The sequence below is a fragment of the Aulostomus chinensis genome, chromosome 24 (genome assembly GCF_037954235.1).
Source record: "Aulostomus chinensis isolate RoL2024-O1b breed Wild chromosome 24, RoL_Achi_v1.0, whole genome shotgun sequence".
NCBI classification, from domain to species: domain Eukaryota; kingdom Metazoa; phylum Chordata; class Actinopteri; order Syngnathiformes; family Aulostomidae; genus Aulostomus; species Aulostomus chinensis.
This window is the reverse complement of record NC_141343.1, coordinates 7297922-7316493: the sequence shown is the minus strand read 5'-3', so window position 1 is coordinate 7316493 and position 18572 is coordinate 7297922. Positions and strand designations below refer to the sequence as shown.

General features: G+C 43.0%; 1 protein-coding gene across 1 annotated transcript; it reads right to left on the bottom strand.

Annotated features, from left to right (window-relative positions):
• Positions 1–292: 292 nt before the first annotated feature.
• gpr78b (G protein-coupled receptor 78b) lies at positions 293–6876 on the bottom strand. The gene is made up of 3 exons (XM_086197088.1): positions 5726–6876; positions 5485–5598; positions 293–3504 (listed from the first exon to the last, which is right to left on the bottom strand). The coding sequence occupies exons 1-3, from the start codon at positions 6394–6396 to the stop codon at positions 3267–3269; spliced, it is 1023 nt and encodes a 340-aa protein (XP_086053214.1). The 5' UTR covers positions 6397–6876; the 3' UTR covers positions 293–3266.
• Positions 6877–18572: the final 11696 nt, after the last annotated feature.

Sequence of the window (18572 nt, the reverse complement as noted above, 5' to 3'; positions counted from 1 at the left end):
CCTCATCTACAGTAGCCATGCAGATGTGTGCAAAACAAAGTGATGAGTAGAAATCAAGTTTTTGTACAGCAGCTAACCCTAACACACAACCAACATTGTCCTCTGCTTATTCCTACATTAAGGGTCGTGGGGGGGGGGGGGCTGGAGCCTCTCGCAGCGTCAATGGGCGAGAGGCGTGGTACACCCTGGACAAGTCTAACACACAACAGATACTTTAATTAACATGAAAGTGAAAACATTCATCCTTTTATAATCGACAGCTTTTATTGCACATATTCCACTAATAGCTAATCACACTGCCAAAGAACAGCAAGTGGCTCACAGGAGGAAACATACATGTGCATAAAATACATCCAAAGAAACTGACTCTAATAGTGACGAAGCTATTCTAATAGAACAGCTGAAAAAAGTCATATCGCCGTCTTAAAATAATTTCCTAAGTCATTTTAACTGGGTTTTGTTTTTTTTGGCCTAAAACAACCCCTTATGATGTTTTGCTTCCAGTTTTTTTTTGTGTTTTCTAAAAAAAATAAATTAAAAAAATGACTTAGGCGATTATTTTAAGAAGGCGATGATGTTCAAATCTGGCACAAAACGTAAAACTGTGTGTTTAAAAGCACTTGAAAGCATTCCTGTGCTACATCACCTTTTAAGGATAATCATCTAAACCAAAAAAAAAAAAAAGTTGTTCCAGTATAGTGCAAAATATATAACATCATGTAAATATCCATAGAAATAGTTTTTCAGTCAACTGGCAAACCAAAGCACAGTTGTACGAATGCATTTCAGTTCAAAGTGGGCTATCTCTAGTACATTCAGTTTCAAACTCACACTTAAAAAGATACATCTGCTGCTATTCAATATTGTCTTATTGTCATCATGACCCAAACTAATAATGAATGGATCCTAATGATGGTATTGCCTGTATCCACAGTGCCTTTGTGGTAGTTTAGCAGTAGCCTCCTCTACAGTAAAAGTAGACAAGCTAGCATTGTTACCAGCAATTAGCTAAGTGACCCTTACACAAGCCTCCCAGCGGAGACCCTGCATGATCTGTTTTTGTAGAATGACCCAAAACTTAGCATCACCATGGGTTTCCTCAACCAAAAACCTACAACTTTAACATTGGATTTTCAATCACTACCAAAAACCAGCTCTGAGGTGAACAAAAGCTTGTCATGCTGTGTATGAGATGACCCTCAAAATGAACAGCAGTTGTGATTTTCAAGAGTAAATGCCGTCAGGGGAACAGAGCTAACGTTATGCTTTGAACAGCTGGCTTCTTCTTTCAGCGTGATGACATTTGAACTCTCATACAGCCATTTTTACCACATTTTTAAAGAGACATTAACCCTTGGAAATTCCCAAGTATGGTATGGTATTTACTGGCTTATTTTATTCTGTACAATTAAACGTTACATATTAAGCTAATGTGAACCATGGACCTTATTTCAGGTAATTGACTGCATACCCATTCAAAAAGACTTTGATATGAGGGAACCTGATGTTCAACAATGCCAGCATACTTCCATGTTTTAGGACTCATTCCTCAGCCACATAATGAAGCTATGAAACCCAAGTCCAAATATTCAAATCTCTGATTGAAGCAAACCAAATTTGTGCTAATCCAAGAACAAGTCAGACGAATCAGAAAACGAGTTAACAATGGTGTGACTTTTTTCCTAATCGAACAACACATAAGTTGCCAATTTTTATTTAGATTTAAGGCCTCTCTTACACCCTTTTGGCAAGGAGGATTAATCTGAAGCTTCACAGTTACTATGTCACACAAATAGCAGCAAGGCAAACAAATTTTGCTCCCCGATCAACAAAACTGTCCAAGAGGAGGGCATTGTTACATAGAACGTGGAAAATGTATAAATTGTGGTCCATTTTATGACTGTAGAGTGTCCCAGACCCAACGCCCCAAACACCAACCAGCGCACTTTTGTGATGCACAGGAGCTCATCTAGGGTACCCATCCAAAGCCTAGCCAACTTTTGCTCCAGGCTGTGACCCTTGTGGGTTTGCCAAAATGAGTTGATGTCTGGCTATAAGAATGTAGCCCACTTGGGACCCATGCAGTACTCATGTTGACTGTGTCCATTTTGATCCCATGGTGTGCCCCAACACCAGCCCACTGGAAAGCACTGGGTCTGCTGGTCCCTGTACCATGTTACAGTTAGATACTGCTACATCCTCCACACAGGTCCAGAGACTCCACTTTGACATCCAACATCTCTAGAAAGATGTCAAGCTGGATGGCTGAAACTTTTTCAATTCAGTTCTGGCAGGGGATAACCCTCACTCCCCCCTCCCTACATTTCCTTTCTGTACCTCCTCTTCACTCTCAGATAATGCCAACAATACCTAAACAGATAATACCCAAGTGGTATGTGCGTGTAGGAGGGCTGAGAGACAAACGCAAGCTGGAAAGTATTGAAAATGTTGACAAAACCAAGAATATAAAATAACACAGATGTATCATTTCAATAATATTGAGTAAATGGTATTTGCCTTTGGCTCCTGTAACTAATAGCTCTGAGAGATTTCGACAAAGTGCATCAATATTCAGTGACATGACACTGCAAAGTAGTCTAACACAGTCCAATACAGAACATGGCAGTAATGTGCAGCTGCTGGATCTCCATCCATTCAGTGAAACAACAAGTCCTTGCTGCCTTCCATATCTTTGCTCTCTTGCCACCGACCATCAGCTTCTGGCTCTGTTCCTGGCTAAAGAAAGGTCACTACATGTGGATTTGCCAAAATCATTATAAAGTGGTTGGTACAGTACAAAAGGCCACTTTAAACATGTCTCTCAAAGAGAAGAGAGGGCCCGTGTGGAGGGTCTCCGGCAGTGTGGTCCTTGCTTGAAATTAACTCGGTGGAATTGATGCATTTGATCTGTGTGTGTGGGAGTTTGTGTGCGTGTGTATTTGTGTGTCTTTGCTGTCACCGATGAATCACGGATCCCTTGTTTACCAATACCGTCTGAGGCCAACGTCTCCACATTGTCCCTGTCACTCCCCATCTGTCTTGCCCTTCTTCGTCAACTCTTGGCCCATCCATCCTCCCCCTCATGTCTCATTCTTCTTTGCCTACTCAATTCCTTATTCCGGCTCTCTGTGCCCCTCACACCCACAATCTGTCCCCGCTCTCTGCTGTCTTCCCTAACAATATCTCGTCCTCTCTGTCTTCCTGTTCCAAGAGGCAACCTTTATTTTTGGCCCAAGTGTGTATCTGTCATGTCCATGCATTTGCCATTAGCTAATCCTTTGGAGGCAGTAGTCGTTCTCCGTATCTAGAGAGCTGTTATGGCCCGATGAGGGGTACAGGTCACGACGGAGCAGCCTATTGACAACAGTAACCAGGACTTTCTTGTACTGTTGACGTAGGAGGGAGTAGGCAAAGGGGTCGGACGCAGCCTTGCTGTATGTCAGGCACTTACTGATGATTCCCCAGTGGCGGTTGATGTCCACAAAGGGTAGAAGCTCAGCCAACCTGAAGGGCAGTAGCAAAAACGTGACTAAACAAAAGGTTCTTTTCTGACTTGGTATTAACATGTGTCCTGGGTGATCCGATCACAAGTGGACAGCTCTTAGTAGAGGAGGACATGAGACGTAAGAGCTCAGATATTCAGAGGAGGTCTAGGCCACATGTGACTCGGGACACAGCAGTTTGGTTTCCAACGGTATCGCATTCAAAAAGGTTGACGGAATATGCAAATTTCCAGAATACTCAACTTCCCAAGTTTTCAAAGTTTTCGGTGGTTGTCGCCTTGCCCAATTAGTTATAAAAGCACAAATTTGGAGTTGGAAACCCTACTCAAGACTTAATTTCCCCCTGGTAGGTGGCGCTAGATAACCATGACAACCTCTTCTACTTCTGTTTGTTCCAGCCATGCTTGCCTATACCGCCATCTTCTGACCAAAAATGTGTTATTAGCCTTTATTAATCATTCACTGTCAATTATTAATGATTCAGTTCATTTTTTGAGTTTGTTTTTTTTTGTTTAAATTTAAGTTCAATTTGCATATGTTGGACATTGAGTGCCAGGTTATGTCCCCATGATCCAGTCATCCAAAACACGTGTTAATACCACCAACGGAACTAAAGGTATGTACATTCTCATTAAGTGCACCTCTTTTTCTTCAGTTTTTCCAACCATTACTGTGTGATTATTATGCAAGTCTGCTCCCAGAGCTTTTAAGGGACTGAATGGAAGTTATTTGGTGTAAAAAGGGGTCAAAGAAGAGGGAGGCTAATTGCTGTTGATTATAATTATGGTTGCGTTTCTGGTGAAAGGTAAAGGTAAAGGAATGAAACCTTTGGCGAAGCAAGAGAGTGTATTTCTGGTATTGCATCACACTCTTCCCTCAAGAGTATCTGGTTCAGTCAGTCACCTCATAATAGTTCCCTTAATATTTTTATATAAGATATTACCTTGACAGTTATCGCCACACACTTGAAAATGAGACCGGAAAAGTTCAATACTACTTTTAAAAATGGTGCTTCAAGGGGTAATTTCTACCTCAAGTGCAATATCGGTGTTCAAGTGGCCAGAAGAACACCTTATGAAGAACAGAAAGGGAACAACATGTACTTAAGGGAATACAGTTGTCTTTCAAAAGGGTACCCCGACCAACAACATGTATATGGACCATTTTATCATATTTTTTTGTATATATGCACCATTTTTTTGTTTTTAGGAGCATTTTTTTCATTCTTATATTTAAATGCTTTAAGGGGAATTTTGTTTAAGTAAAGGGGAGAAGCGATGAAGCGCTTAAATATTGCAGTTTAGGGCTTTTTTTTTGGTTTTTTTTGGAAGGATTAGCCCCCCTCAACATCACAAGAGCACTCATATGGTCCCTTAATTAAGTGAAGTGTAATAGAAAGTTTATTTAAAAAGAAATAAAAACCTTAAACTCAATAAATTAAGTGCTTAAGGGCGAATTTAAAGTGAAAAAGATATATATATATATATATATATATATATATATATATATATATATATATATCATGAGCCAGCCAAATAGGTGTTTTGCTCTCCCTCTTCCCAATGTGGTCAGGAGGTTACTCCAATTACTCCGACACTTCTCCTTGTTAGCGCACACCCCAACGCCACCCCTCCATCTTCCCTCCCGTACGGACTTGCACCACAAATGTCAAACTGATGGATCACCGGCTCCACATCTGGCTCACTCTGTGGGTCCCTGTAGTTTATTCTTCTTCTTTTTCTTCTCCACATTGAAGTTATGGAGCTACGCTGTCTATTTGCAGAGTCACATGTTTTCGGAGGGCATCACAGGAATGACTCATCTCGTGGTCACATCAGTATTTTGGGGCTGATGAGGCTGTTTACTCTCTTGTTCTCAAGGAAAAAACAAATGCTCTCTTGGGTCATTTATTTTTAAAAGCCTTGTACAAGCTTTTTGCGGTACATTCAATTATTGATGGGTTGCTATCAGTATGACTTACCTTGTAATTACATAAGGAGCAAAGCAGATGATGAATGAGCCGATGAAGATGCTTATCTTCTTGGTGGCTCTCTGCTTTCTCCTCTTTTGCTCGGCTAAACATCTCTGTTTCACGCTGAAAACAGCAAGGGGGACCTTTTTAGTCTTTTTTTTTTGTTTGTTTGTTTTTTTGTTTTACAGAATAGTGACAGATCTGTGAATTATTTATTTAATTATTTAAGAGAATGTATGAGCTGAAGTACCTCGGGTGAATGTCGACCAACAGGAAAAGAGTCTGCATGGTGATTATGTCAATCCTCTTGCAGTGAAACCTGGCCACTTTCAGCACCTTCAAGTAGGTGAAGCACAAAATAAGCAGGGAGAGGATGAAGCTGGTGGCGTGGAACACCACGGTGAAGACTGTAAACTTAATCCTGTCGCTGGTTCCCTCGCTGGGCTGCAGGGTGCACGATGCGTAAACGTGGCTGTAGTCGAGCCAGGAGAAGAGCAGCGCGGTGAGGGAGAAGGTGAAGGAGTGGAGCCAGGAGTAACACACCATGATCACCGCGTCCTTGTAGCGCATCTTAGTGGAGTAGCTGAGAGGGAAGACCACCGCGATCCACCGGTCGATGCTGAGAGCTGCCATGCTCAACATGGTATTGGCGGTTAGGAAAGTCTCCAGAAAGCTCACGGCGTGACAAACGCAATCCCCAAACGGCTGCTGGTTCCGGATAATCCCAACCAGGGTGGCCGGCATGTTCAGAACCGTGATGAGGATGTTGCAGAAGGACAGGTTCATGGTGAATACACCGGGGACCTGTCGGCGTATTTCGTTGCTGTGCACGAAACATAGCAGCACTAACAAGTTTGACAACAGCGAGACGACCGCGACCACGACGATGAACAAAGCGAGAATGACTTCAGCAAAGTCCATGTCTCACTCCAGAGGCTCCTCTCTCGGGTTACCTGCACCTGGTGTCGAGAAGAAACAGTCAAAGCCAACCATGGTTACCCCCCCGTTCATCTCTCCTGAAGACCCCCCCGCTTCCATAGGGGGGAGAAATAAAATCAGCTCAATGAAATCCGCGTGTGCGTCCGCGCGTCTCCGTCCTCTCCAACTTCCACGAGCGCTGTCCAGTGTGCTGAAGCACCATCTCCCCTCTGGCTCACACGCACCGGTTTAGACCCCGCCGTCACCGTCCGGTAGCTTCGAGGAGGAGAAGAGAAGAGGGGCGTGAGGCGCTTTTTTTTTTTTTTCTCCTTAGATACACGATCACGTGAAAAATCAGAGCCGGAAAGAGAAACTTGTCCCGGTTGTTGTTGTTGTTGTTTAATATCCGACTAAGTTCGTCACGCCACTGAGCATCGCTCCGAATCGAAAGCGCGCAGAGAGGCGCGGTGGTTGTGATGCGGGGTTGTGATGCGGGATCAACTGGAGACGCTTCTGGCGCGAGCTAGTGGCAGCAGGTGCACACGCGCGCCGGAGAGGCGCGGGGGCAAATAGATCCTTTTCCTGAAATGAATTATTTATGGCCCCGTGGCTACAGTACATTCAGGGTTGTAGTTTGTGTCCTGCATGCAAAGATAAACGGCCGAGAGCTGAGAAAAGAACTCTGAGTGGCACTTAACGTCTCGGTGTTTTTCTTCCCCACCAAATTGTTGTACGTTTAAAACAAAAACAACAACAATTTACATCAATAAAGTAAACAGAACCACCAACTAGTTGGAAAACCAACACAAACGTGTAAATTAGATAATGTCAAAACTGAAAAAATATATATGTCTAAGTCAACATCGCACAAAATCCAACCAACTTGCACAACAAAGGCAGATTTTAAAAGAAAATTGCACATCTTTCACCAGCACTGAACTTTGGGGCCTTAAACTGATAATTAAGAGTTTTATTGAGATGTGCAGTGAGCTAATATCCATCTTTCTGAGATAGCGAGGGCGAGTTAAGAGCTGCTATCTGTGGGATAGCAACACATGAACTTCTCAGCACACAAATAATACAGAAGTTATCATTGAAACGTACAAATACTGGAAACGTGCGACGGGAACGTTGGCGTGCATGTGCCATAAGTCACCTTCCACCGTGGAAAAATGTTCTCTCTCTTTGGTAACAGCAATTCATTCACAACGGAACTTAGAATTGTACGCAATCGTGGATTGGGTTTAAGGATTTTTTAATTTTTTTTTTTAAAGGCATTGAGCAAAAAATCTGCAGCTGTAGCTTGGATTGCGTACAGCTAATCTACCCGGCAACAGTTATGCTACACCCCCGCCAAAAAAAAAAAACCCAGCTAGCAACAATGGATGTTTCATTTCATAAACTACGCCATAATCTGACAGATATACACTTCTTTTTTTTCATAATGACTCTCACTCAAACAGCCTCTGAATACAGTTGGGAATTTGATTTTTTTTTTTTTTTTTTTTTAGTTTAATCGGTGCAGTTTGGAGGTCAAGTAACATTTTAGAGCATGTAAATGAATAAATGGAGCTTTGGTTGGTTCGTAGTAGTCTGGTAAGTTTCCCTTATTTAGTAAGAAAACTGGGTCGTTGCTCATCGATTGGTGCGTACGTATCGATTCATTTTTACAAGGCTTCTTATTAATGGCTTGTTATGACCGATAAAAAAGGTGCTGAATTGGCATTCTTAACAAATTCTAACGTCATCTTAACCAAATAAAATAGGACACATCCCCCCTTTTTTTTAATTAAAAAAAAAGAAACAAGTAAGAATATTTCTTACCGTTTTTCATCATTGCTGTCCAAACCTGAGCTTTCAAATGGTAGAGATTTCAAAGTGGAGTAATGTAACAACTATACAAGTGCACTTCAGAAATGTTGGTGCTCGTTTCTGACTCATCGCCAATTCTGGAGAAGCTTGTGTAGACAGTGACTCACTGGGGTCAGACGCAGCCTGCAGGGCTTTTGTATATATTTTTTTCTTTTGTGTGTGTGTGCGCGCGTGTTTCCACTTGCTTCATACTCCCACTTGTTCTCAGGCTTGTTTTTTTGTTTTGTTTTTTTTTGGGGGGGACTTCAACCAGAATCTCCATCCTCATGATTTTAAGATTGACAATAAAGGATTCGTTTTATCCATTCTTTTGGTCGTTGGCAGCCGCGTTCGAATGTTTATTGATAAGGTGAGTCATCGTCACGTGAGGGAAATCCTAAGCTTTGCTGCTAAAAAGCGGCCGGTTTCTCACATTTCAACGGTAATGAAGCTGATAGTGTGTGTGTGTGTGTGTGTGTGTGTGTGTGTGTCTTCAGGTGTTTGTTATGCAGAGTAAAAAAAAAAAAGGTAGGGGGGGGGGGGAGGGGGGGGGCAGTCCCCTACAAACAAGTGATCAAATGCCTGCTAGAAAGCTACAGCTGGGCTCCTGAGGGAAAAGTGCAAAGCTATTTATAGGTCTGATGGGGTGTCACCTCCAATATAAGTCTAGGCGCCACTGTATTACCTAACCAGGTACCAGAGCAGAACGCTGCCTTGCCCCCACAAATGAGATGGGAGCTTTTTTTATGTGTGTTAAGTAATTAGCATTCATGGTTTTATGCTTCAAGGATAACCCAGGCTGCAAGGTATGCTTACCCACAGATACCTGAGTTGCAAGGACTGGAATTGTTGTTGCCTTACTGTACCCTGTAAAATTCAGACGCATCCAATCAGGATGCAGTAACAGAGGATCCAGTTGAGACTCAGACCCTCGAATTAACAGATGGGCCTTCAAATACATGTTTTCCACGCCGTCTTTTTAAAAAGTAGCACAACATACACATTCCATAGCAGTTAAAGTGTTTGGATGCAATGTCGCATTGACCGTAGGTGTGACTGTGAGTGTGAATGGTTGTCTGTCTCTATGTGTTGGCCCTGTCATGGATGGTGACCTGTCCAGGGTGAACCCTGCCTCTCACCTGAAGGCTGCTGGGATAGGCTCCACCCCCCCCCCCCCCCCCACTGCGACCCTTAACAGGACAAGCGGTAAAAAATAGATGGATGGAACTATAAAGGAAGCAGACGTGGCAAAGTACATGTAATCATTAGCAGCATGGAGCTAACGCGATGCTACGATTGATCTACACCTTGGATTTCACCACAATTAGTTTTCTGTTAACATGATGGCAGTAATGTCAAGACAACCATTGTAATCTCATTCAGCCACAAGTCAGCAATCAGTGTTTAAGACGAAAGACGCCGAAATACTCCTGAGTTTATTACAGTATTTTATGCCATTGAACAAAACATTATGATCTCAAGCTGCTGTGAACCACAAACCTTTTTACCCAGGCATTTTACCCCAGAACACAACAGACTCTCAGGCGTTCAACAATGCTAATATATTTTCTGGTTTTACAACTTTTGACATTTTCGAGGTCCCAGTAGGTGGTGCTGTCTGTATTAGTTGGGCTGGAAATTCCATCCATCCATCCATTTTCCGTACCGTTTACTGTTATGGGTCGCGGGGGGTGGGGTGGGGGGGTGCTGGAGCCTATCCCAGCTGAGATTGGGTGAGAGGCGGGGTTCACCCTGGATGGGTCGCCAGTCTGTCATGGGCTCTCGTCAAAGAGGAAAAAAACAAAACAACGTGAGAAGCAAAAACATAATAGGGTCTTCGCCCGGGAGGGACTCGGGGTTCACTGCCAGGAAGTTAAGGGCCAAAGATGGCCAGCTAATGAAGATGCTGGCGCCCGTTCACTGATACGGCTCCTACAGTAGCACGCCAGCCAGCCACTACAGAACCTGAACCTGACCTGTGACCCAAATTGCATTCTTCCATTCGGATGCCAAAATACCGTACGTTCCAATACAGTACTCTTGTCATTTAGTGCACTCATCTCTACCAAGGTGATGTTGTCCCGAATTGCGCACTGTCGTTTCGAACTTAACGGAACTGGCGATATGCAGTTTTTCACCCGCTTTTTAACTTAGAATTGCAAACAGACATTAGGGAACCGGCACAGAAGAATGTCCTACCGCAAAGACGAGAACAGATCACACGTCAATCGAAGGCATCCCACTACATTAATGTCTGATGAACATGCTCTGCCGTAGCTAGGAGCACAAAAGCTACCAAGCAGATGCTAACGTCAGCTTGCACACTAACTGTACAAAATCATTACCGACCCAACAAACATTACTGACTGTGGTTGCACGTACATGTACAACTTGCACCAGTACAACATGGAGACATTTACCATGGCCAGGTCACCACTCCCCCCTGTGGCCACTGCAAAAGTTGAGAAGAATATGACGCAACTTCTCCCACGTTACCGATACGGCATTGGCTGAGTATGGATAGTGTACATTGTTCCACACTCAATTCTTGGACGGTTTTGTGTGTGCAAGTAGTACTGAGCATTTTACTGAACACACTATGAGCACTTGTGCACACAGCATAAGAAGTCTAAAGGACAGAAGTACATGATTTGGGACACAGCTCTGGTTACTGGGTCTCAATTCCAAGCTCCCTGCTCTCGTTTGCTTTTTATTATTACAAACAGATTGCCCCCCCCCCCCTCAAAAAAAAATAATTTTTGCGTTGTCTTCGAGGTCATGATTACATTTTCTGACATTTTAGACTAAACATGCAAGTTCCTTTCTGAGAAGCTGCACCGAATTGAGCGATACAATGAAGGTTGAGCACTTGAAGGACGGTAAGACTGGAACATTAATGGATTGTGGTGGGCGCCGCACCACTTCAGCCAGGTAACAAAGACTGCTCAGAATGCTTTCAACTTTCCTGTCCTGTGGTGATCTTATGCAACAGTGTCTGACCTTCAGGTAAACCATCAACCTGATCACCTCTATGCAGCCGGAGAAGCGCCTCAGTTGGTGAGAAAGAGTGTGATCTCAGCGCGGTAACACACCCCCCCTGCGGGCCCTCAGGTACCTGCAATGTCACTCGGAGCTTGTGCCTTTTTAAATTGACTGACTTCACCGTGTTCAAGAGCGCAGAGTGCTGCCTGAGGTCATGCATTCGGTAACTCTGCAGCTGGTACGTCTCCCCGTCACAGCACCAGATACAGTAGACGGTAACACGATGCTCTGGAACAGCTTTGTAGAAAGACCAGAGATGCGTGTGTTTTATCGCATTAAAATGTGAAACCGCACACAAAACATCCCATAGACTGACGCTCCTCCCTTGATCGTCAGATGCATCACGAAGAGCTGTTCAGGCACCTCAGGTGTGCCTGAGGGGAACCTACATTCATCGAATTCCATTTATAGTTTTTAATCATCAACTGCCCCAAGTCGTCTCCTTATGCGTGCCTGTTTTGGATAAAGCACTTTGTAATCTCGGTTTTTACACGAGTAAAATAAGTAGAGGTATGAGGATAAAAAGGGGTTCATGTATGGACTTTGTGAAATTGAAAAAATAAACACGTTTTTTGACATCTTGATGTGAAAACAGGAGGCTTACTCAGAAGCATGAATCATTTGGATGGATGAAGAGGGCTGTCAATCAATAATCATCGAAATCAGTTGGAGTAGCTACAGTCCTCCAGCGCTTTAAAGCAACCAAATCTCCATGGAAATGCTTCACTTTGTGCTGCACGGCAAGCAGAATAAATGGAACCTCATCGGCACGATTCCATCTCCATGTCAGGGCAAATCCTTTGAAAATTTGCAAAAAAGGAGTTTTCATCGAGTGGTTAGAGCGGGTAAACTAGTTTTTAAGGCCAAAGCAGTACAGGACTTGAGTCCAATTCCGATTTTAGAGAAGGGGGGGGGGCAACAACAACTACCGATATCATCAATTAACATTGTGATTTTTTTTTTCTAGACTGGAAACAGACCCTTCAACTTTATTTCACATTTTGCTCGCTGTAGTTTGTGATGTACTTGTTGTTTTGTAAGGATGAACTCAATTTTGGGCCCGTCAGTAGCATCGAAGTACAGCCTCCTCAATCTTGGTTCTCTTAAACATCCCTCCAGGGATATCTTGTGTAAGTGCAGCGGTTCACAAGGAGATTTTAAAGCATGAATAAATAAAAATTACAGAAGCTGCATTTTATCATTTAATGAAGCTCTCTTTTAATGAGAAGAGACCTTGAGCGGAGCCAGACTCGGTGTAGGCAGCCATCTGCCTCGACCAGGTGGGATGATCTCTTTACGTGCCCACATCACCATCATAAATATACACAGTAATTATTTTTCTTTATGAGTATTGATGCTCCAGGGCCAAGGACATCTGTGCATTGATGTGACTTTATCTCAAAGTTGACAAAAGTAATAGCCAGGTGGGTTGAACAAGGTGGCAGTGCAACTGAAGTAGACATTCAAGAAGGTCCTTGGCAGAAGAAGTCACAAATAGAGGATATACAGACCTCAACTCTTCAATAACAGCCGTCACGGCCAAACTAAATTATCCAAAACAGCTCCAACTGAGGCGGCACGGTGGTGCAGTGGTCAGCACTGTCGCCTCACAGCAAGAAGGTTCTGGGTTCAAGTCCCGGCTCCATCACAGGATCTTTCTGTGTGGAGTCTCCATGTTCTCCCTGTTCCTGTGTGGGTTCTCTCTGGTACTCCAGCTTCCTCCCACAGTCCAAAGACATCAAGAGGGGACGAGGCTGATTGATACTCTAAATTGACTGTAGGTGTGACTGTGAGTGTGAATGGTTGTCTGTCTCTATGTGTTGGTCCTGTGATGGACTGGTGACCTGTCCAGGGTGAACCCTGCCTCTCGCCCGTAGCCACTGGGATAGGCTCCACCCCCTTGCAACCCTTAATAGAAAGGAATAAGCGGAAGACGATGGATGGATGAGCTCCAACTGAAGCAGTATTATAATTAGCAGGTGGAAGGACTTGACATAACATCATTTGTTTCACACAAGCGGACAAGGCACACAGAAGCAGGCTGGTGTGAAGGGCTGACAAAAACTGATATGAGAAACCCAAGTGAAATACAAACACTGTACTAATAATATGACAAAAAAAAGAGGTGTGAGAACACCTGGGCGGGGCCATGGCGGCTGGTGAGGACGCAGGTGAATGACTCAAAAAGGGCGAGAAACATAGAAGACGGGAAGTAAGCAACTGACGAGTAACCAAAGCCACACCACAGACAAGGAACACAAACTGAAGCTACACAACTAAAAGTAAATAAGGCTAACTTAATGGTCAAATACTGTGTAATATCCACAATCAAAATTAAAAATGGACACCATCCAGATGGGACTGTGAAAGAAGACATGTTTGCTAACCTGCGTCACTTCATTGTCACACATGTTTAGCTCGAAGCTAATGGTAAGTAACGGCTGACAACCGCTAGAGAAACAAAACAGCAAAACTGCCCTGAAAATGTCCATTTAGGAATACGCCAGAGGTCCTCTTTATCCAGCCGTATGCTCAGTAAACCTGGAAAGCTTTGATTTGAGCTAAAAACAAACCACTGCACTCTCAAGTGTTAGTGGATAACTGAGCAGCATCAAGTGTGCATGGATTACAGCGGAGGCTGTACAGTGGTGCAGTGGTCAGCACTGTCGCCTCACAGCAAGAAGGTTCCCAGTTCGAGCACCGGCTCCAGCACAGGATCTTTCTGTGTGAGTCTCCATGTTCTCCCTGTTCCTGTGTGGGTTCTCTCTGGTACTCCAGCTTCCTCCCACAGTCCAAAGACATCAAGAGGGGACGAGGCTGATTGATACTCTAAATTGACCGTAGGTGTGACTGTGAGTGTGAATGGTTGTCTGTCTCTGTGTGGTGACCTGTCGAGGGTGCCTCTCGCCCGTAGCCGCTGGGATAGGCTCCAGCCACCCCCCCTCCGCAACCCTTAAAAGGAATAAGCGGAAGAAAATGGATGGATGGATTACACCGGCTGATACGCTTCAGAAACTGCAAACGCTTTTTTTTTTAGGCAGTTTTTAGGCTCTAGCTGTTATTAGCATTGAAGTCTGCATTAACTCCAGAAAAAAAAAAACACGACTGTAACCTCCAGACACTTCTTTAAAGTACTTAAAAGGCAAAATGCAAGTGAAGTGTCACATCAGAGTTCAACACTATGAATCCCACTTGAAGCGAGCGTGCCGTTTCTGATTTATGGTTAGTTAAAAAAAATAGATTTACCTAGATCTATACTTGGAAAATCCTTCCTGGCGGGATCAAAACCTTATGGCGGTGGTGTGGTTTGCACGTCCCCTGACCCTTCGCGCCATGACAGTTGGGGTCTTGTACTCCGGTCAGGGTCGCCCATGCTGAGCGGGTCAAAAGGTGGAGACCAGACAAAGTGTGATCCCCCTGGCCCTTTGAGCTGGGGAGTTGAGCTGAGGGTAGGTAACTGAAAAAAAAACACAAAAAAAACACAGCTGGTTGTAAAAAGTGAAAACGTTCTGTGTGTGTGTGTGTGTGTGTGTGTGTCTCACGTACGGTAGCTTGAAGAGGACACGCAACTGGTACTTCAAAAATATGAACTTTTTAAAATGATTTTATTGTTTTTTGTCGATAATTTGAGGCGCTTATGTTGACCGGCTCATATCGAGTATAAACACAGAGGCTTGGACAGGCTGAGATGCAAGGTCAGAGGTCATTCACCTTTAAAGGCTGTTGACTTCATACTTACACTCCAATCATCCATCATGTACCAATCAATATTTGATCTTAAGGTTAGCGATACCTCGGAAACCGTCTCCAGCAAGAACCAATCTATTTAATAAACAAGCCTCCCTGAAGTGCATCATCATCATCATCATCATCATCGTACAATTTTCTCCAACAGATGTTTTCCTGCGGATCACACATTTTCACCATCACTGCAGGATGTGTTTACCAGCCTGTTGGAAGTAGCCAGTGGCGATAAAAACTCGTGGGCCTGTTGTGAATGACAGCTCAGGATTTTGTTTACAGGGCTGCTAGCGCTGCAGCAGATGGGCCTCCTCCACGCTTCTCACTGTATGACAACATACCTGAAACACCACACGGAAACAACGGCGAACTCAAGCATCTGCCGTGTTTATTTTAGGAGGAAATGGTCTGTGTGTGTGACAGCTGACGGTATTTACACTGCATACATTTTTCAAGTGTTATACATTGTCTCACAGTTTTTTTTTCTTTTTTTGGTGGTAGATAAAGTAGAACGTCTACGACTACTACTGTTATTATTATTACTGAAGAATGAACATTGAGGTTTACATGTTTTTCGTTCCGTCAAAATAACTTCGCTAATGAATATATGTAATATATTTATATGCATATTTATAGAGTTGTGAGAAAATAATTAGTTAATAAAGCTGATCTTGATACAAATTTGTATGTAAAAAATGAAAAAATAATGTATATATTACATATATTTATTAATTTTTCAATTTTTTGTCTTTTGGTATTGTAGGTTTGCTTTTGTAATTAACCTAAACCAAAAAATGTTCAGTTTTTAACATGTGTACATGACAATAGGTACAAAGTTGTATCAAGATCAGCTTTATTAACTTCATACTTATTTTTCTCACAGCTCTATAAATAAACACCACACCCAGCTAAAATGAGCATAGCTGGATTTAGGGGAAAAAACCTATTAAAACTGCAAAATACACACACACACACACACACACATATATATATATATGCATATTTAGTAAGTATAGACGTATTAAGATAAACAATTAAGTTTATGACAAGACTACAATAGTGCAACGACAATGTGTTATTATAAACATTAATTATTCAGACTTATTGTAGGTGTACAACTGCAGTTTTAATTTTCGTAAGTTTTTATTTTCTTCCTTTTTTTCCTATCAGTGAAATTGTGTGACAGAAAAAAAAAGAAGCTGTGTGTGTGTGGGTGTGTGTTCTGTCCAGAGATGTAAAAACGATAATAAAAAATGTAAAATTAAACAACAGGTCTATTTCAATAATATGACACTTTGATAACAATATGATCAATGTCAATTTTTTTTAAAATTATATTAACCTGATAAATGATTGCAATCCAGCCGCAAAAGTTTTTTCCATTTGATTAACTAATTAAACAATTGACCAATAATTATGGTAATAATTATGTCAACAAATGTCATGTTAAGTTCCTGGAATAAATATGCAATTATCAAACCATCAATATTAACGAGGTTAAGAATCAGCTGAGAATGTCAAGTGTGTTATCTTGCCATCAAATGAATTCACACATGAAAAAAAAACAAAAAGCAAACAGAAAAAGATGTTCTTTCCTGTTCTGCTCATGCACATGTAAGCAATTAAACTAATTTTCATGATTATAAATCATCCAAATCTCCAATCGAACTACAGTAATCAGGCTGTTTTCTCTCCTTCTGCTCACACAGTCAGAGACTAGACTGATTGATTGGCCGTTCCAATCATACTTTCACTCTCCTCCAAATTCACCAAAAGTACTCATGAATGTACCCGCTGCTAAAAAGCAGTCTTCCGTTGTGTTTTCCCCGATGTCCGACATGATATGTTATTGAAAATCCAGTCCCAACACGACCGGTTGGCAAACAAAAGGAGTATGAAATAGCTTTCATGGGTAGCGCGCAGCTGCCACAGGTAAAGAGGGAAGACTTGTGATGAGTCATGTTCCCATAGCAACGCCCCCAGTCTGGGGAGTTATCGCCACCATCTCTAGCAGCACATAATGTGGATGTAAATATCTTTTACATGGAGGTTGGTATTGTCAGTCTTTTGTGCTTCTTTTTTTTTAACCCTGAAAGCATAAAGAGGCAAAATGTTCACTACAACACCAGGGAAATCTCTCATGGCCTCTCTCTCGCCTCTCCCATCTCTGAGTGGCCTCTCCCACTTGCAGGCATCCCCTGTTTTATCGAACTGGAGCCAACAGGAGTGGTTTGGTCCGCCGCAGGTGTCCAAAGCTCTGTCAAACCCCTGGCTTTGTTCACAATGAGCCCCCTTTTATCTGGTGACCTAAAGGAGTGGACGCTGAGAGAGCAGGGGCGAGGAGGAAGCAGAAATAGATCGCTTTGACCCAATGAGGACGGACCACATTGAGCCACGTTTGAAAGAACGCCTTTAGTGTTTTATTAATGACCCAGTGGGCAGTGCCTTGCCCATTTATTGATTTCCTCATCAATCCCTTCATACAGTCAAAGGGTTTTTCCTTTCTGTACGAAGCATTGAGCAGATGAAGAGCTGTATGCCTTTGAGAGAATTTAACGTAGGGGTTCAGCATTGAGTCAAACTGCTGACTACAACATTTACACTGGTTCAATTCAAACTTTATTTCAGGCATAAAAATTGTCCTTTTATTTTGGACCGCAGGGTCATGATGACATTGTTCCAACAGAAGGTTCACGACCGAAGGGACAAACAAAGCCTAAATGTCTGTCCTTACATTGGCAGCTCTGGTGCAACAGCAGACTGTAACCTGAGTCCGACTGGAACAGATTGACAGTGAGCCACTGAGCAGACAAACCGCATTCATTATTATTAGACGACAGGAGCACTTTGAAGGCAGCAGACGGCGCAGGCCAGCAGGCACGTGATGGCACATTAGAGCGACTGCAGCTAACTATGATGAGAGCCTCGTGAAACGTGCAGGCACACTGATAAAGAACCTAAGCAGCCGTCTACGGGGAGGGTGTGATGAGCAGACGGACCATTTAGGAATGGGGTGTGGATAACGCAGAAGCTCTCTGAGAGGGATGTGACGCTGCATATGAAAGCAGGAGGTTGTTCTAACAACCAAAGGGAAACGACTACGCCGTTGGTGTGCGATGCCGTTGTCAAGTGGTCATGGACATTACTTTTTGATGGGAAGTTGCCTCTTCCAGGATGGAAAAATGTCTTCACCTCGCATGTTACTTTGTGTTTGATCTTAGTGACAGGTGATTAAAAAAATAATAATAAAACTAGCGATACAGCAGCCTGGTTGATGTCTCTGCGATTGGGGGCCAGTCAGAGTGGCCTTGACCTTTGGCCACTAAAATGTTTCCGGGGCATCCTTGAGTCCCGGCAGCAGTTTGCACCAAAATTGAGCACATTTTCTCAAGGTGTTCCAGAGATATTGAGTTGAAGAGAATGGGACAGATATCTTACACATAGGGGTGACGGCAACCTTGACTTTTGACCACCGAAATCGTTTCAGTTCACCCTCAACTCCAAGTAGATATTTGTGCCTAATTTGAAGAAATTCCTTCACTCTT